The 17315-nt window shown below is 68.8% G+C and overlaps 5 protein-coding genes across 5 annotated transcripts; 2 read left to right on the forward strand and 3 right to left on the reverse strand.

Annotated features, from left to right (window-relative positions):
- Window positions 1-1175: 1175 nt before the first annotated feature.
- RHOBADRAFT_55356 (uncharacterized protein) lies at window positions 1176-4800 on the reverse strand (the record flags this gene model as incomplete). Its single annotated transcript, XM_018417809.1, has 12 exons — window positions 1176-1347; window positions 1412-1492; window positions 1560-1883; window positions 2006-2248; window positions 2319-2366; window positions 2432-2762; window positions 3122-3234; window positions 3306-3383; window positions 3638-3955; window positions 4074-4331; window positions 4412-4453; window positions 4534-4800. The coding sequence occupies 12 exons, from the start codon at window positions 4798-4800 to the stop codon at window positions 1189-1191; spliced, it is 2262 nt and encodes a 753-aa protein (XP_018269183.1). The 3' UTR covers window positions 1176-1188.
- Window positions 4801-5092: 292 nt separating this feature from the next.
- On the reverse strand, window positions 5093-6384 carry RHOBADRAFT_55357 (uncharacterized protein; the record flags this gene model as incomplete). Its single annotated transcript, XM_018417810.1, has 3 exons — window positions 5093-5241; window positions 5354-5755; window positions 5823-6384. The coding sequence occupies 3 exons, from the start codon at window positions 6382-6384 to the stop codon at window positions 5231-5233; spliced, it is 975 nt and encodes a 324-aa protein (XP_018269184.1). The 3' UTR covers window positions 5093-5230.
- A 2265-nt stretch (window positions 6385-8649) lies between these two features.
- Window positions 8650-10492, reverse strand: RHOBADRAFT_46241 (glycosyltransferase family 32 protein; the record flags this gene model as incomplete). The annotated part of the gene is made up of 4 exons (XM_018414744.1): window positions 8650-8699; window positions 8810-9048; window positions 9171-10402; window positions 10469-10492. The coding sequence occupies 4 exons, from the start codon at window positions 10490-10492 to the stop codon at window positions 8650-8652; spliced, it is 1545 nt and encodes a 514-aa protein (XP_018269185.1).
- Window positions 10493-11396: 904 nt separating this feature from the next.
- Window positions 11397-14615, forward strand: RHOBADRAFT_55358 (uncharacterized protein; the record flags this gene model as incomplete). Its single annotated transcript, XM_018417811.1, has 8 exons — window positions 11397-11620; window positions 11691-11890; window positions 11955-12064; window positions 12123-12396; window positions 12469-12602; window positions 12669-12897; window positions 12976-13543; window positions 13620-14615. 8 exons carry the CDS (start codon window positions 11397-11399, stop codon window positions 14560-14562), a joined length of 2682 nt encoding a protein of 893 aa, XP_018269186.1. The 3' UTR covers window positions 14563-14615.
- Window positions 14616-15745: 1130 nt separating this feature from the next.
- RHOBADRAFT_55359 (uncharacterized protein) lies at window positions 15746-17264 on the forward strand (the record flags this gene model as incomplete). Its single annotated transcript, XM_018417812.1, has 6 exons — window positions 15746-16006; window positions 16068-16156; window positions 16221-16458; window positions 16549-16872; window positions 16954-17022; window positions 17118-17264. The coding sequence occupies 6 exons, from the start codon at window positions 15746-15748 to the stop codon at window positions 17262-17264; spliced, it is 1128 nt and encodes a 375-aa protein (XP_018269187.1).
- Between the last annotated feature and the right edge of the window lie 51 nt (window positions 17265-17315).

The following is a 17315-nucleotide window of genomic DNA, read 5'->3' on the forward strand; positions in this document are numbered from 1 at the left end:
CCCCCCCCCCCCCCCCGCGCGCCATCCCTCGACGCACGCCCTCGCCTCTCCGGCGAGCCCGCCGACTCGACCGACGATACTGCACCCAGACACGACCCACCTACACCCAACGACCTCCCCGCCCCACCTCGGCCTCGCCCTGCTCGCCTCCGCCCTCGCCCGCGCACTCGCGGTCGACCGAGCCCTGCTCGTCTCGATGAGTCGATGATGCAGCTCAAGGAGGACGAGCGCATGCGGCGTATCTCTACGCTCTGCTCTCATGCGCGTGGCTGGGGTCAAGGCTCGGCAGGGGCGGGCTCGGGCAGCCGCAGACCCGAGCACCAGTCGAAACCGCTCGAGTGCTTCGAATTGGAGCGCGGTGCGTGCCTCTACGCACCGCCCAGCTCTCACACATGCTCCTCAAGCTTCGCTGCGCAGCTGCGCGGGTTCGCTGTCGAGCGCTGCAGGCCCTCGAGGCGACACGAGCTCTCGGTCGGACGTCCGCTCAAAACACGCTCGCGACGACCTCGTTGCACGCTCAGCTGGCTCGAGCTACACATCCATCCTCCTGCGCTCGGGAAAGAAAGGGCTGGCAGAGCTGCGACGGCGCCGATGCGGCCGCCGCTCGACGTGCTTCTCGAGCGAGTGCGCGTCGTCGTACGGCTTCCCCTCGATCCACTTGTACGTCGGCGTTCGAGGGGGCAAGATGGGCTGCATGGGAGATTTAGGGCAGGGTCAGGCGACGCTGGCGACGAAGAGGTGGGGACGGGAGAGGACTCGCGGGCAGGTGTTGCGGCAGAGGGTCGAGCGCAAGCCGTACGGAAGCCTCGTCGTGCCCGAGCGCTCCATACAGCTCTTTCGTCTGCTCGATTCAGTCTCATGTCCACGCACTCGAGAGCCAAGTCGAGCGGGGCGAGAGAGCGCGAAAAAAGGAGGGTAAGAGGGTGAGAGACGAGAGGCTCGATTGTGGCGACGCTGCCGTGCGCGTGGTACATTGCCCATGCCCAAAGACGTCCGAGCGGATCTCTCGATCGTCTCTGCGCAGGGCCAGGACGAGTTCCGAGCGACGGAGAGCAGCGCGTCCGAGAGGCTCAACTTGGGAAGGCCGACGGCATGCCGACTACGTCGAGAGGCCCGTGCGCTCTCATTCTCGGTCGTTCTCTCGCCGCACAGCTCGACTCGACGAATCAGGATACATTCGCAGGCACTCTAACAAAAGGCTGGTCGACGCTCCGGGCGGTAAGGGCTGCGCTCGTTGTGCCGGGCCCGGACGGAGAGGCTGCGCAGGGAGCGACCGTCCGGGTGCATGTTGTCGTGGGTGCGCGGCACCGCCCACTTGTAGGTGGAAGCCAGTGGCTCACGAGGGCGCTGCGGGAACCGGGCAAGGTGGTCGGCTTCGAGGGCCAGCAGAAGGAGGCCGGGGGAGACGCACAAGGAAGTAGCCTTCCGGCGGCGCGAGCGCACGCCGTACGGCGTCCTCGTCGTGTCCAGTCGCTCGATAGAGGTCGTGAGCCTGTGAAACAGTGGGTCAGGGTCTCGCTCGCGACGACTCAGACCGAGAAAAGGACTGAGAGACGCACCATGTCGGCGAGGTCCGGGACCGGGTGTTTGAGCTCATGCCCTTGGCACGCCGAGAAGAGCCAAGATCGCGCGAGTGCAACCGCCGACGTCTGCTGAGGGTAGCTGAGCTGCTCCTCGAAGCGCCGCACCTCGTCGGCGCTGAGGAAGACCGAGCGGACTCGGGCGAGGTAGGCTTCGTGACCCTCGCGCGAGACGTGCTCGCTGCGGCGTGCAGCCTCGCACAGGGTGAGGAGGTCGTCGACGCAGCGGTGGAAGATTTCGCTGCGTTCGAGGGCGGTTTGCGTCGCCTTTTGCGCCGCATCAAAGAGGAGGTCGAGCGACGGCTGTGGGCGGCAAGTCTGTGTCAGTGATGGTCCACTTCTTGCGCCTCGTGCGCTCGCCGACGACAAGCGCGCCCGCCTGAGCCGGCTGAGAGGGAAGGGCGAGAACAGGAGAGCGCGCGCACCAGTGCTTGATCTGTAGACACGCCCTCGCGGAGCAGGTGTTGCCCGTGCTCGAGCGTCTCCTGGATGACGGTCCACCCTTGTTGCGGGACCCGCAGGAGCTTGGTGACGGTCAGGCCCTGCACGCCGGTGCCGAAGACGTCGGTGTACCACTGCTCGACGGCCTCCCACGGGTACGAGCGGACGACGTCTTGACCGACCCGGAGCATGCCGCGGTGAGCCGTCTCCGCCCGCGACTTCTTGATCTGGGGCGAGGGTCGAACATTGTCAGTCCAGACCGAGGACGGCAAGATGCGACAAGGAGAGGGGACGCACCGTTGCGATCGTGCGCTTGACCTCTTGGCTCAGGTTCTTGTAGCTCACCTGCAAGGTGCTCGTGGGTCAGGACGTGCTTCGGAAAGCCTCGGAAAGAGTGAGAGAGAACGTACGACCATGTTGGGGTCGACTTGGGTGGGGTCGACCTGCCACTTGCACCAAACGGAGACGAGAAAGTCGACCGCGCGCTCGCGCTCCGAGGGCAGGAAGGTCCCCCACCCGTTGCTGAAGCTGTAGACAGCGTCGACGGCGTTGTTGCGGTACTTGCGGTTGCTGGCGCCGTCGAGGCAGGGCAGCCACCAGCTGATGACGAGCTTGAGTCGGTGCAGGACTGGGTCGGCGGACTCGAGCGACGCGGTCGGGAGGGTGTAGTCCGGCCTGCGCGACGGTTCGGCCTGCATGGCGAGTTGGAGCTGCTGTACGAGGCTGTCGAGAGCCGCGAGCCTGCGAGGAAGGCGAGCGCAGACGAGCAAAGTCGAGCTCGAGCTGCTCCCCCGGCTCGTCCGCGGCGAGTCCGGTACGCGCTCGTGTCGCTCGAGCTCTCGTCGCTGCTGGCCTCCTGTCGAGCTCGCCGACGCCCCGCACGTTGATCGGAGCGTTCCAGCCGAGGCGAGCGCCGAGGAGCTGCCGCGCAGCTGTTCTCGCCGGAAGGTCAACTTGAGAAGGCCGGCGGCATGCCGACTACGTCGAGAGGCCCGTGCGCTCCGCTCTCGAGGGTCCAGCTCTCGCGCTCGGCACTCCAAGGCCAGACAAACTAGTTGCAGACGCGCTACTGATGGACTGCCCGACTCTCAGGGAAGTACGCGCTGGCGACGCCGGCGGGCCGAGCAGCAAACAGGCTCGCGTCGTCCTCGGGCGGCGGGTCGGCGGGCGTGTGCGGCGGGAACCAGACGAGGGGGCGACGCGCAGGAGAGGCCTGCGAGGGCGACGAGTGCGTCAGGGAGAGGGACGAGCGAGGGGAGGGAGAGGCGAGGAAGGTGGACGCACGGCCGAGTGGAAGGGCGGCGACTGCGAGTGCTGGCTCGACGAGTCGTTGGGCTTGAGGGCCTCGCGCAGCTCGTGTACCTGCTCGACGACATGACGTCAGTGGCTGATGGCGAGGGAGTGCGACTGTAGTTCTGGCGGGCTGAGGGCGAGTCGAGAGATGCCAGAGATGCCAGAGACGGCTGAGGAGAAGCCGCCTCACCTCGACTCGCTCTCGGTCCATCTCGGCTCGCTCCTCGCTCCGCCCACCTCGATCCACCTCGCCGATCCCTCGGCACTGCTCCAACAGCGACGACTGTCCCAGACTGAGAGGGGAAGAGAGAGAGAGGACGCACAAGGACACGTAGCGACGGCAGCCTCCCCGTCTCCTGCCTCATCCTCGCCGCCTCGAACACGACATCTCTCGCCCGTTCCACGACCGAGCTCTGCTGCTCCGTCTCGAGGCGCTCGAACGCCTCGACGTCCTCGGCGAGAACGAGCACGACGCGCACGAGCGACGCCTGCTCGTCGTGCGCGGCGAGCGAGTCGCCGTGGGTCGGCAGGGCGCGGTGCAGCGTCGCGAGGCTCTTGAGCGAGGTCGAGAAGATGAGGAAGCGGTCGGCGGGGGACTGGGAGGCGGTGTGGGCTTGGCGGAGGATGAGGTCGGCCGAGGGCTGTGCGGGACGAGGGAGGTCAGTAGGCTCTCTCCCGGCTCGTCGGCAGGCTCGGCACCTTATCGAACACCGGCTGGGAAAACGCAGAGGCAGAGAGAGAGAAAGGAGGTTCACGCACGAGCGCTAATGCAGGCGATTCGCCAACCCGCACGAGAATCTCGACGAGCTCCGGCGCCGTCTCGAGCCCCCTCCTCGTGGCGTCCCACCCCGCCTCGCTCGACCGCATGAGCTTTGTCACCGTGACGCCCGTCTCGCTGAAGAAGTCGCGCTTCCACCTCTCGACGAGGCTGGCGCACGAGCGCGGGAACGCGCGCTCGAGGGCGACGGTCCAGGCGCGCAGGTGGGCGAGCTCGTGCGTTGCGGCGAGATTGGTGCTCTGGGAGTGCGCGCAGGGGATCGAGGGTGAGCTGGGACGGCAGGGAGGAAGAAGCATTGGCGAGCGAGAGGGAGACGCACCTTGATGACCTTGATCGTGCGGCACATCTTCTGGTACCCGAGCTGCGACGCGCACGCGACGTCAGTCCTCGTCCTCTCGTCCCACGAGTCCGATCGAGCGAACGGGAGAGTCGCCGACGCACCTCAGCCGGGTCCAAGCTCCTCGCGTCGGCCTTGAACGCGCACCACCGCCCAACGAGCACATCGACAGCCCGGTCCCTCTCGTCGGGCAAGAGCCTCCCCCACTCGTTGCGGAAGCTGACGCCGGCCGACTCGACGCGCTGCCGGTCGCGCCAGTCGAGCGAGGGGAGGAACCAGGTGTAGAGCGCGAGGAGGCGCGCGAGGAGCGGGTCGGACGGCGCGAGGTCGAGGTAGGACGGGCGCGGCGCGCCGTGCGCTGCGTGAAGCATGAGCGCGGCGAGTCGAGAGAGAGAGAGCGCGAGAGCGAGAGAGGGGCGGGAAAACTGAAGCAAGGCGAGCGGGCGACGAGGCCAAAAGTGGGACGGCGAGCCCGAGTCGGCCGTCGTGCGCCGGGGAGCCGGCGTCCGTCCGCGCCGCGGCCGAGCAGGCCGGCGCTTCGACGCATGCGATATGTAGCGGCGGGCCCGCCGGCGGCCGAGAGCGACGCGAGCGCAGCCGATCGAGCGAGAGGCCCGAGCGTTCTCTCGAGGTGCGCGAGAAAGATGCGAGAGGTCGACGACGTGAGGCATAAAGAGGCGGGTGGTTGCAGGTGCGAGGTACGGAGGAACGAGGAGGTGTTGAAGGGGCGGAAAGTGGTAGTGTCGGGGAGGCGAGAGGGCGGGAGAGGGGAAGGGGAAGAGGAAGGGGAGGGGGAGGACGCTACTTCTTGTCTGCGGGTGAGGATCGAGGGCGAGGTGAGCATGTCCCGTTCCTCAACGCACATTCGAGACTCGACGAGCGAGTCCTCGAGAGCGCGAGAGAGAGGGAACAGCTGCGACGCACGGGCATCCTTGCCGACCTTCATCCAGCTCGGCGTCACGCCGCCGCGCCCCTTGCCACCGCCGCCGAGCAGCCTCCTCAGCTTGTCCTCCTTCTCCCGCTTCTTGCGCTCCTCGTCCGTCTCGCCCACCGTCCCCTTGCCCTTGCCCTTGCCCTCGCCGTCCGTGGCCTCGCCGTCGCGCGGGTCAAACGTCGGCGGGGCCGGCAGCTCTGCGAGCGCGCCGAGGAGCTCGTCGACGAGCGGCGGGGCGCGCTTGTGGTCGTTGAGCGCGTCGACGAGCGGGGTGTCGGGGCCCTCGAACTTGATGTAGAAGGCCGACGAGGGGGTGAAGTCGAGGTCGATGAGCGACTTGCCCTTGAGGTGGGGCGCGCCGCGGCGGTACTCGGTGCGGGGCGGCGTCTGGTCTGTCGGGTGCGCCACGAGGGTGAGTACGGTCCCACGGGGCAGAGAGCACGAGAGAGTGGGACGCACAGAGGACGAAAGGGACGTCACGGGCGTCGGGGCGCAGGGCGATGCGGACAAACTCGTACAAGTGGACGACTTTGTCGGTCGAGGGGAGGACGCCCTCGAGCAGAGTGCGGTCTGGCCAGCGGATGCGGATGCGGGTGTGGGGCCACCTGCGGGCCTTGTCGCGGTCGTGGTCGCGCTGGTGCTGGTCGCGGAGCTTCTGGGTCAAGAGGGGCCGGTCGACGAGGTCCTCGCGGCGCTTGACGGACGAGGCGTGGGCGTGCTGGATCTCGGAGGGGAGGGGCTGGAAGTAGGACTCTGGGAGGTCGAGGAAGGAGCGGGTGGCCGAGTCGAGGGCGGACGACGAGGGTGCGTAGTAGCGGTAGCTGAAGTCGCGACGCTTGTTGGGGTCGACTGGACTGACCGAGGTGAGGGTTATGGTGCGGGCTGGGCCTGGCTCGGGGTGGGCGGTGCTGGTGGAAGCGACGGGTGGTTGAGGTGGGGGCGAGGGCGAGGGGGACGGGGACGGGGAGCTGAGGGCGTCGTCTGGGAGGCGGGATGCCATGGATATGGGCTCGTGGTCCATCGTGGCGAGGTGTGCAGGGCTCGAGGTGGCTGCCGACAGAGAGAGGCGTCGACCTCGTCGACGTCGTCGTCGTCGGTGAGCGTCGTCACCCTCCTCGACCAACCAACTGCTTGCCTTTGCTGCTACTGGACATGCCCACGCTCGTCGCCATCGGCTGCTCGTCCGGCCTCGGCCTCGGCGCCCTGTCGCACTGGTGCCACCGCCTCGTCTCGCTCCCTCGTTCTCGTCCGAGTCGATGGCGCATCCTCGCCGGCCAGCGCTCGCCCCTCGACGCTCCGCCGACACCGGAGCAGCGCACCCTCGCCGCCCTGTGTACCGCCCACCCAGACTCGATCCACCTCGAGTGGCTCGCGCTCGACCTCGCCAGCTCCGACTCGGTGCGCGCTTTCGCCCACCAGGTCCACAGCCGCACCGACTCGGTCGACGCTCTCGTCCTCAACGCCGCAACCTGGACCGCAGACCCCGACACGTCGACCCTCACCGTCGACGGCCGACAGTGGACCTTAGAGGCCGTCGTCAACGCTCTCGGTCCGTCTCTCCCTCTCCTCTTGTTCCCTCAAAGCCAGCGCACTGACCGCCTTCTCTACCGTCTCCTACCACCTCATCCTCCCCTCGTGCCGTCCACGCTCGTCCGCCGACTGCAGCACAGCACCTCCTCGTCGACCTTCTCGAACCTCTCCTTGTCGTCGCCGACCCTTCCTCGAGCAGCGCCCGCTCGCGCATCATCGTCACGACGTCCAAGCTCCACTCGTCGGTCACGTCACTCGGTGCGTCCCCATCGGTCCTTCTGCAGGCGTCTCCTTCGACGAGGCGATGCTGATTACAAGTACCGCACGGGCGCAGACGACCTCGTCGCCCAGCTGCACCCGCCTACCTCCACCTCCTCGACGTCAACCTCGCCATCCACCCGCTCGAGCACGGGCAAGTCGCGCTACGCGGCGTCCAAGGCGCTCCAGCTCGTGTCGGCCGCCTACTGGGCGACGACGCTCGCCGAGAAAGGCGTCGACGTCGTCGCCGTGTCGCCAGGTGCGTCGGCGCCACCTTCTCTCTCTCTCTCTTTCCACATCTCTCGCCGACCGAGATGGACCGCGACTGACGCTCCTGCCTCCCCTTTTGTCCCTCGCCCCCTCCTCCTCATCACGCACCTTCCGCCCGACCCTCCCTCTCGGCCGCCGGCCAACCAGGCTTCGTCCCGACGACGGCCCTCTCTCGCGCTCAGTCGTCCGTCGCGCGATGGGCCATGCGCCACCTCGTCAGCTGGCTGCCGTTCGCCGTCTCGGCCGACGAGGGTCCGTGCCCTCTCTCTCTCTCTCCCTCTCCCTCTTTCTCCTCCCTCTCTCCCTCCTTCGGCGGCGCAGCACAGGTGCGGCGAACTGACACGCTTCGTCGTGTGACAGGCGCAGCAAGGATCGCGCGGTGCTTCCCGCTCGGCGTCGAGCCGCCCTCGCCTCCGCTTTCCTCCGCCCAATCGCCCTCGTCCTCCTCGGACGCGCCCGCCGAGCTCGCCCCGCCACAAGACGAGCTCCTCCCGCTCTTCGACGCCCTGCGCGCCGCGTCGACCCCGGCCCCGCCCTCATCCTCATCCTCGTCTTCGTCCCGCCATCCCGCCGCTCCACCCCCCCTCCTGTACCTCACCGCGCCCTCGACCTCGCGCCTCCCCTCACCTCTCCCCCTCCCCCTCTCCCTCCCTTGCACCTCGTCCTCGTCCTCGTCCCCGAGTCCACCTCCCGCCCCCGCCGCCCGACCGGCGCGACCAGCACCCGAGGAAGCGCCGCACGAGCCCCCTCGCGCCGCGCACGCGCACGCGCACGCGCGGGCGCTCGACGTCGGCGGCGGGGTCGCGCAGGAGCTCGTTCGGCGCGCGGGCGGTGCGAGGGTCGTGAGGGGCCACGACGGCGGCGCATGGGAGGAGGAGGAGGAGGAGGAGAGCGCAGCGCGTGCGCAAGGGTGGGACGCCGTCGGGCGGGAGGTGCTCGGGCCTCGCGAGGGCGAGGGCGAGAGCTGGGGCGCCGTCAGGCGGTGGGAGTGGGGTGCTGCGAGGGCGGCGAGCGAAGCGGGGCGCGAAGGACCGCGGGACGAGCTGGGCGTCGACTGAGCGAGCGAGCGCCTCTCGAGGATCGGCTCGCGCGAGGGACTTGCACTGAAACAAGAGAGTCTATCGCATGCGCTCCGAGTCTACAAGTGAGTCTACAAGAAGAGAGAGGAAAAGGCGAGGGGGCCAAGGAGGAGAGGGAGAGAGAATGGGCGACCGGCGCCGAGAGGTTTCTAGTCCTTGTCCTTGCCGATGCGCTGCTTCCACCACGACGCGGCGTGCTCTGCGCGCTCGAGTCGCCGAGTCAGTGACTGACGAGAGTACACTGGGCGAGGTGCGCCGGCGCGAGGAAGAGAGAAAGAGAGGGAGAGGGAGAGAGACAGAGAGGCGCACCGTGCACAACGATCCCGCCTCCCCAGCCCCACCCCTCATCGCCTCCCGCCCCCTTCCACGGGGCCCACCCCCTCCCGAGCGCCCAGTCGAGCACCTTCCACCCGACCTGGGCGTCGGTGCGCGCGTTGAGGGCCTGGATCGGGAGGAGGAGGACGTCGCCGACGCGGATCGGCCGAGGCGTGCGCGAGAGGGCGTGCGCGAGCGAGGGGAGCGACGCGCCGTGGCGGGTGCGGAGGTAGCTGTTGGTGCGTGAGAGAGGGAGGGTGAGTGGCGAGGGAGGAGGGAGGGCGGAAGGGGAAAGAGGAGACACGTCAGGTCGAGGGAGGTGGGGCGACGAGGGAAAGAGGACGAGGGGACGCACCGTGCGACCGAGTCGGTGAGTACTGCCGGCCCGCTCCACTCGAGCACCATGCGGTCGGCCCTCGGGTCAAACTGGAGCGCGCCCTCGTCGACCCCATTCTCCTTCCACCTCATCTCGTCGCGCACGTTCTGCCCGCCCTCGCGCGCTCCCTCGAGCGCCGCGACCCGCTCCATGTGCCGCAGCACGCGCCTGACGGCGTCGAGGAGGACCGGGTGCCCCGCCGCGGCGCCAAACGTCCACTGGACGACGCCCGCCTCGCGGTTGTACAGCGGGTTGAGCACGTTCTTCTGCGCGCGATAGGGCGACGACGAGGCCCACTCGAGGCCGATGACGAGTGCCGGAGGGATGTCGGCGTGCGAGGGCAAGGCCGAGGTCGAGGTCGAGCTGGCGGAGGACGAGGACGAGGCTCGGCGCAGGGCCGGGTCGGTTCGGTCGTCGACGTCGGCGGGCCACTCGGCGAACGGGAACGGCCGCAGGAGGCGCGTGTCGGCGTCGGTGTAGACGCCGCCTCTCGCGGCGAGCGCGACGAGGCGGAACAAGTCGTACCGCAGGATCGGGATCGGGAGCGCGGCGTACGCGCTCGAGAGGGCCGGGAAGCGCCGCGCGACGAACGCGACGATGGCCTCGGACGAGAGGAGGTGCAGGCTGAGGGGGGACGCGGCGCCGAGCCACGACTGGAGCGCTGGGGGGACGGGCGACACGGTGCGCGCGGTCGCGTACAGGTCGGGCGGGATGGCGCGTGCCCCGCTCGGGCACTCGCGCGCCTCGAGCGACAGGCGGTACTCGAGCGCGTCGGCGAGCGCGTCGTCGTCGACGAGTGACGGCGCGAGGCCGTCGTCGTCCTCGTCGGCCATCGCGCCCTGACCCCGTCCCTCGCCGCCGCCGCCGCCGCGCTCGAGCACCTGGGCGAGCGTGCGCCTCAAGCCCGCGCCGTACGCCTGCAGGTCGGTGCTGCCGACGCCGTAGCCCTCGCGGTGCGGGTCGTAGTCGGCGTTGAGCAGCGCGAGGCGCTCGGCCGGGTCGACCGCCGCCGTGTGGTGCAGCTCGAGGGCGGGCGCCGGGTTGACGACGGCGGCGGTGCTCGTGCGGGTAGAGGGTGCGGCGAGGAGGTACAGGGCGAGGCAGGCGGCGGCCAGGCCGAGTGCGGCGCGCGTGGTCGACGAGAGCGGGCGTGGGCGGCGTTGCTGCGAGGGCGGCGGGCTCGAGGTGCGTGTCGGCAGCAAGGGCTCGTCCTGTGCGGGCGGTCGAGGTCAGTTCTGGGTCTGGCGGGAGGGTGCAGGAGAACGCGAGGGACGCACCACGCTGTCCTTGCGCGCGAGCATGGCCTCAACGTGGTGCTATCGGGCGAGAAGGGCGAGGGCGAGGGCGAGGGCGACCGTGCTGAGTCGAGTCGACGCGCGCGCAGAGGGGCACAGCAGCAGCAGCAGCAGGGCTGGAGCGGGTCGGTGCGCGGTGCAGCAGGGCACAGAGCGAACGCGGATCAAGCGAGAAGGTGGGCGACTGCTGCGGGCGTCTCAGCGCGAGCGGCGGGGGGGCCGGTGAAGCCGGTGAAGGGCCGTGCCTGTACTCGAGCTGCAAGTCGCAGCAGCAACCGCTGCGACGTGTGCTGCACGTCGACACAGCCATCTGTGCGTCGGTAACGCCAGCGAGCCGTGAGAGGAGGAGAGGAGGAGGCTCGAGGAGCTCGGAAATGCCGAGGTTGGTCTCGCCAATTTCGCCGTCTCGCGTTCAAGCGGGTTCTCGCAAGCAGAAGCTATGTACGGACGAACTTCAAGCACGGCTGCACACGCCGAGAGAAGGAGAAGCGGCCGAGACGAACGACAACTTTTTTGAGAGCGGTCGCACCCGGTCCATCAGATTGTGCATCTCCCTGATCTCGACCAGCTCACGCCCTCGTCACCTGCTCGACACGCCCAGTGAGGGCCTCGCAGCCCGCCAGCACTCTACAGCTGTGCCCTGAGCCACTCGAGCGACCCGCCCGCTCCTCGGTACCGACACGCTCCTCCTCGTCGCCCACCTCGCCGTCCGCCCCGGCTCACACCTCGCACCCGGCCGACGGGCTCACTCGCGCACTCCGCCGTCGCACACGACCACCTCCTCTACCTGTTCCGCCCTTATCCTCACCCTCGGCGCGCGACCTCGCTTCGACCGGCCTCCGTCGTTCGACCCGCGGCCCCTGACCTCGCTCCTTCAACCCCTCGCCGACCTCTCCTCTTCCTGCCCGCCATGGCCCACCGCCGCGACTCGACACCGACCTCGGACGGCCTCGGCACCAAGCGCAAGCGCCTCCCCGCGTGCGACTGCTGCAAGATGCGCCGCCTCAAGTGCGACCCGGTCCCGCCGCCGGCGAGCTGCTCGAGGTGCAAGACGACCGGCGTCGTGTGCACCACCACCCCTGTCGTACGCAAGAAGGCCGTCCCGAGGTCTGGCAAGCGCATCGAGGAGGCCAAGTACGTCCTCGTCCCTCTTCTCACGCTCCTCCTCCTCGCACACGAAGCTGACTCGGGCGCGCGCCCGCAGGGCTACATTCGGCACCGCAGATCCCGACGCACCCGACTTCATGGGTGCGTCCAACACGCCCTGGATGCAGCCCAGCCAGTCGAGCGTGCCCGAGGCGCTCGCGACGAGCGTGCGCGAGCCGTCCGTGTCGCAGCAAGACGTCGACGCCCGACTCGCCGCGCAAGAGCTCGACGGCGCACTCGTCGCCCACCTCCTCGAGCGTACGTCCCTCTCGCTCGTGTGCGCAGAAGAATAAGACCGCCTGACGACCTCGCTCGCCCGCAGTGTATCAGACGTTCCCGCAGTCGTGGCTGCCCATCGGTGCCCGAGGCCGCATCGCCCACCAGTTCGAGGCCGCTGGTCGACGACTCGATGCCCTTCCTCCACAAGCCGAGGTGCGCCGACTCGCCCCTTTATACTCGCCGTCGCGGGACTGACATTCCTCGGCGACAGGTCCTCGCCCTCGTCACCATCGCCCTGTCGTCCCGCCTCTCGTCCCATCCGGCGCTCTTCTCGCCCGGCGCGAGCTCGATCCCGTCCTGTACGACCTTGACGCCCGACGTCCTCGCGACCCAGCCCGACCTGCGCGAGTTCGGCCACCGTCGCGAGGCCGCGTGCGAGGACCTGCGCCGGCGCGCCGTCGAGCTCGCGTGGCAGCGAGGGACGCTCGTCGAGACGTGCGACGAGTCGCTCGCGAGCTGCTACTTGCTCGAGATGCTCGAGGGCTGTGCGTCCTCTCGTTCCCCCTTTTCCCTCTCGCGGTCCGGTCGAAACTGACCTGTCTCGCCGGCGCGCGCAGACAAGGACCCGGCGGCGGGCAAGCCGTACGGCAGCGCGTTCGTGTCGCACCTGCAGACGATCCTCAACGCGCAAGACTCTCCAGGTGCGCCAACGAAGGTCATCAACATGTCGCTCGGGTGGAGCGCCCTCATCGTGCGCCCGGACCTCTCCCTCTTTTCTTCCTGCCGCACCAGACTGACCCTGTGCTCCCTCCCGCAGATGCGTGAAGCTCTTCTCGCCGCCAACACGCGCCGCACGTCCCACTTTACCGCGACCGACGACCTGCTCCTGTGCGGCGAGGTGCCTGGCTCGGTCGACGAGGCGCTCCTCAAGTCGGTCGACGACGTCGACGTGCGCGACTCGGTCACGCTCTTCTTCTCGCCCATGCGGCCGTTCACGTTCCACGTCGCCCGACTCGCGAGGGAATGTGGCGAGAACGTCTCGGGCAGTACGTCGTCGTCCTCGGACCCCTTTCCCACTTTCGGCGAGCCTCACCCTGACGACCCTTTCTCGCCGATACCTGCAGCCGCCGCTCGCCGCCAGCCGTTCAACGAGCCGTTCGTCGCCAAGTACCTCACCCAGCTCGACCACCTCCTGCACCTGTTCGCCATCCTCGAGGCGCGCATCGCCTATGTCCTGTCGCCCGCCGCGAGCGCCGCCCACGCGCTCCCGGCCCCATTCGAGACCGAGCGCACCTTCATCATGCGCGCATGCCTGCACACGCTCGGCCTCGCGTGGGCCGCCCTGTCGCTCCCCGTGCATACCGAGCTCCGGCGCCGGCTCGCCGCCCTGCGCGACGAGGACGGGTTCCCGCCTGCTGCGGCGAGCGCAGGGGCGGCGGCGACGCAGGCGAGCGAGCGGCGGCGCGCGATCGAGCGGCTCGAGGTGCTGCAGCGGCAGGTGGGCGCGACGGCGCTCAAGGCGGCGAGGATGGTGGCCCAGTGCGTGCACGAGGCGCCGAGCTTGGCGTTCTTGACGCAGCTCCGCAGCGAGTACCTCGAGCGGTGGGTCGAGGTGCTGCGCGAGGCGAGGACCGAGGAGGACGGAGGAGGCGAGGGCATCTCGCGCGAGCAGAAGGAGCGCGACTTGAGTTGGTGCGTCCCTTCTCTCTTTCTCTCTCTCTCTCTCTCTCCCTCGCGCGAGTCCCTGATCTCCTCGCGTCTCACGCAGGCTCCTCGGCGGGCTCAAGACGATGGGCTGGGCGTGGAGTGACGGCGCCCCGCTCATCTCGAGGATCGAGCACGCGCTCGACGACCTCGCGCACGACCGCCATCAGCGTCGGGCGAGCGAGATGGGCGCCAACCTGTACGACGTGCATCACCTCGACGTCAAGATGCCCTCGCCGTCACCCGTCTCGATGCAGCCGACGCCGTCGGGCCTGCCCGCCGTCTTCTCGGCGCCGCCGTTCGCCACGGGCTCGTACGCCTCGTCCAGCACGCCTGCTCCAGCCGCCACGCCCATCTCGTCCTACTCGGCGCCACCACAGCCACCTCGAGCATCCGCTCACAGCCCGGGCATGGGCTCGTTCTTCGCCCCTCCTCCGCCACCTCCCGCACCTCATCCTCGTCCGCCGCACCACCACCAGCTGCATCACCAGCACCACCAGCACTCGGTCGCCCGCTCGTCGGCACCTCCCCTCTCGACCGTCTTTGCCGGCGCGCCCACCCCGCCGTCGCACCCGCACGCCCACTCGCACCCGCACTCGCAGGCCCAAGCGCACCCTCCCACGCCCTCGCAGGCGCCACCTCCTCCTCCCGCGCCGCCGCTCCAGCCCTCGTCCGGCATGCCCGACCTGTTCGAGCTCGTGTCGCTCTACTCGTCCGGGTCGCTCGACCCGCTCATCGGTCAGGCGACGAGCGCGGGCATGGACGTCAACGCGCTCGCGGCCCAATACCTCGACGGCACGTTCGACCTGCCGTCGCTACTCGGCCAAGTGCCGAGCATGGCGTCGGGCGTGCCCATGTCGGGGTTCGTGACGGCGCCGAGCGCAGGGAGCGCCGCGGGAGGAGGAGCGGGAACGGGAGGAGGGCAGCAGCCGGACCCGGGCGAGTTCGACCTCGCGAGCTTGCTCGCCGAGCCGGTCTTTGCGCCGACGCCGAGGGCGCAAGACTAAAGAGTCTGGCGTAGACGAGAGAGCGTGCAACGAGCAGCAGCTCCCGAGCGCGACCTCGCAGCGAGTGAGAGCGCGAGTCTTGCGAAGCGAGGTCGGCAGTGTTGCGTTCTCTGTGCAGCTGGTCGGTCTCGTCGTAGCCCCTCTCTCTCTCTCCTGCCCTCATGCTCTCGAGCTGCTCGTGACGGGCGAAAGATCGGGAACGGAGATGCATTGCAACCGCCCGACCACCACGCGCCCGCCGCTGACCGCCTCGCCATGCGCGCCTGGCCACCCGTCGTCCACCTTCTGCGCACAGGGTCCTGCTGCGGTTTTGCCGGCGTCGAGATGACGGCGAGCGAGTGAAGTTCGAAGGCGAGTTGGGAGGACCGGGCGAGGCGAGGGCCGCAACTCGGCGGGCTTGCGGAACACGGGTCCGATGTCGACGTCGCAGGTCGTGACGAGGCGCTGGTTGAGCTGGCGGCGGAAGGGCAGGTCCGAGAGAGTCGTGAGGAGGTCGAGGTAGGCGAGGAGGGGGAGGAAGGCGGCGCAAGCACACGGTGGCTCGCGAGTCTGGGGACGAGGTCGCTGCACTGCTTGCGAGCAGCTTTGGCTCGAACGAAGAGCTCCTCAGCGTGTGAGGGCGGGCGTGGGAGGACAGAGACGAGCAGGAGACCGATGAGAACCAGTCGCTCCTTCTCTCGTCGACGCCGCACTGCCGGGACTGGCTCAGGCTGCAGTCTGCTCGTCCTACAGCTCTACTCTTCCCACGCCCCACCGACACCCGCCGCGCCGCCGCCGCCTCGCAGACCTCCTCCTCGGCCCTCGACCCGCCGACCTCTTCCCTCGGCTGCCTACAGCTCGCCACGGATGCATGCTCGGTGCCCGTGCTGCCGCCGCACAAGTAGTCGAGGGGCACAAGCTGCCACTGCCGCCTGGCATGCTTTCGCTAGCAGCTCTCCTCGCTCGCTCGAGTTGCCGCGGCCGCTTCTCCAGGCGGGTTACCGAGGTCGCTCTCGACCCGGCCGACGGCGGCTACAGACCCTCAATTGCCGGTCGCTTGACGTCGGGTTCGTGCGACCGCCGACGTACGTCGGATTCTCCGGTCTCTAGCCGGGCTCGTCTTCTGAGCGTTCCCGCTGTCGCTCCACTTTCTCGACCGCGTTTATCGTCCGCGCCACTCGACTCGGTCGCCTTGGCTCCAGCTATGAGCCTCTCGACCACGCCCGTCCCGTGGGAGGAGCCCAAGCAGGACCCGGTCTTTCAGCAGCTCAAGGAGGTCTGCGCCTGGCTGGTCGCCCGCGTGCCTGCCACCTACAAGGGCACAATCGGCGAGCTCTCGACAGCTCTGCGCTTCCACTGGCGAGAGTTCGTCTCGTTCGAGCGGCTCGCCGTCTACGAGCGTGTGCTCGCCGCCTGGGTGCAGCTCGTCGAGCATGGCGAGCTCGACGACGATGAGTGGCAAGCGGTGCGTCTGCGGCGCTTCTCCTCCTCTGGCAGACCTCTTGACTGACTCGCTGCCTCGACAGCTCTACTACTCAAAGCTCTCTCTCGAGGTCGGCAAGACGCAGCGCGACCAGCGGGCGGCGAGTCACGCCTTTTTCTGCGCCCTCACAAGGTCTGCATCGCGCTCACGCTTGTCTTTCCGTATCGCAGGTCGGGTCGCAGTCACGTACCAGCAGGGAAAAGCGCCTCGCCGAGCTCAGAGGAGGCGTCCACCAAGTCGCCGTCGCCTTCTACCCTGGCGACCCGTACGCGCAGCAGAGCTGGGAGCACTCGTTCTTCGCCAACGGGCGTGTGACGGACACCAAGATTCGTCGCCTCGCCGGCGCGTTCCACCAGGAGGTCATCGACGAGCTCACCAAGGCGCCGGCCAAGCTGCCTGCTCGTCGCCTCGCCTGCGAGGCTTCGGGCTTTCCTGTCACCTTGGCACTCGAACGTCTCTCTTCATCCTCTCTCCTGTCTATCGAGCCGCTCGAGCACCTACTGACTCGATCCTCGTCGCGACAGCCCACCGCCGACGGCCTCTTCCTCTACGCCCACGACGCCCTCTCCGAGCCCTCGTCGCGTTTTGCGCGGTTCCGCTACTTCGTCAACGCCCTCGTCGTCGTCTATCGCGCAGCACCCCGGCACCTTCACCTGGCTCACGACGGGCGCGCCGTCGCGAACCTCGAGCATGTCCGTGACCCGCTCGCTCGCGATCAGCAGGCGCAGGCGTTCGCCGCCTTGCCGCTCGAGCTGGAGGTGTCGGCGGTCGACCATGCGCGGGACCTCGTGTTCGACGCCTGCCAGAGGGTGCAAAGCGGCCGGTACCTGCTCGACTCGAAGCGCGTGGTGCGTCGCTTGTTTCTCTCCTCGACACCTCCTTCTCGCCCTTTTTACGCTCGGGTCGGGACTGACCCAGTCTGCGCACAGGTCGGTCTCCTCGAAGCGGCGTTCCTGGCCCACGAGGCCGCCGTCGCTGCTCCCGCCGACCTCGTCTCGGTCAGCCTTTCTCTCTCTCTGGCTCGAACCTCCTTTCGCCCTCGCGCACTCGTCCTCTTTTCTCAACACTGATCATCTCGTGTCTGTGCTCGCAGACTCAGGCGTACCCTTTCGCCAACGACGCGCACCGCCACGAGATCGTGACAGCGTTTGCGGGGGACGTGCGCTCGCAAGCGCCGCGGTCGCTCGGCAGGGAGAGGTCGAGCCGGTTCTTTCCGGTGGCGAGGGTCGCGCGGTGGTAGTCCTGCGTGTGACTCGTCGGGCTTGCGTCGAGACGAGCAGAGCTGGCCGTA

This window comes from Rhodotorula graminis (genome assembly GCF_001329695.1).
Source record: "Rhodotorula graminis WP1 unplaced genomic scaffold RHOBAscaffold_12, whole genome shotgun sequence".
Lineage (NCBI taxonomy): Eukaryota > Fungi > Basidiomycota > Microbotryomycetes > Sporidiobolales > Sporidiobolaceae > Rhodotorula > Rhodotorula graminis.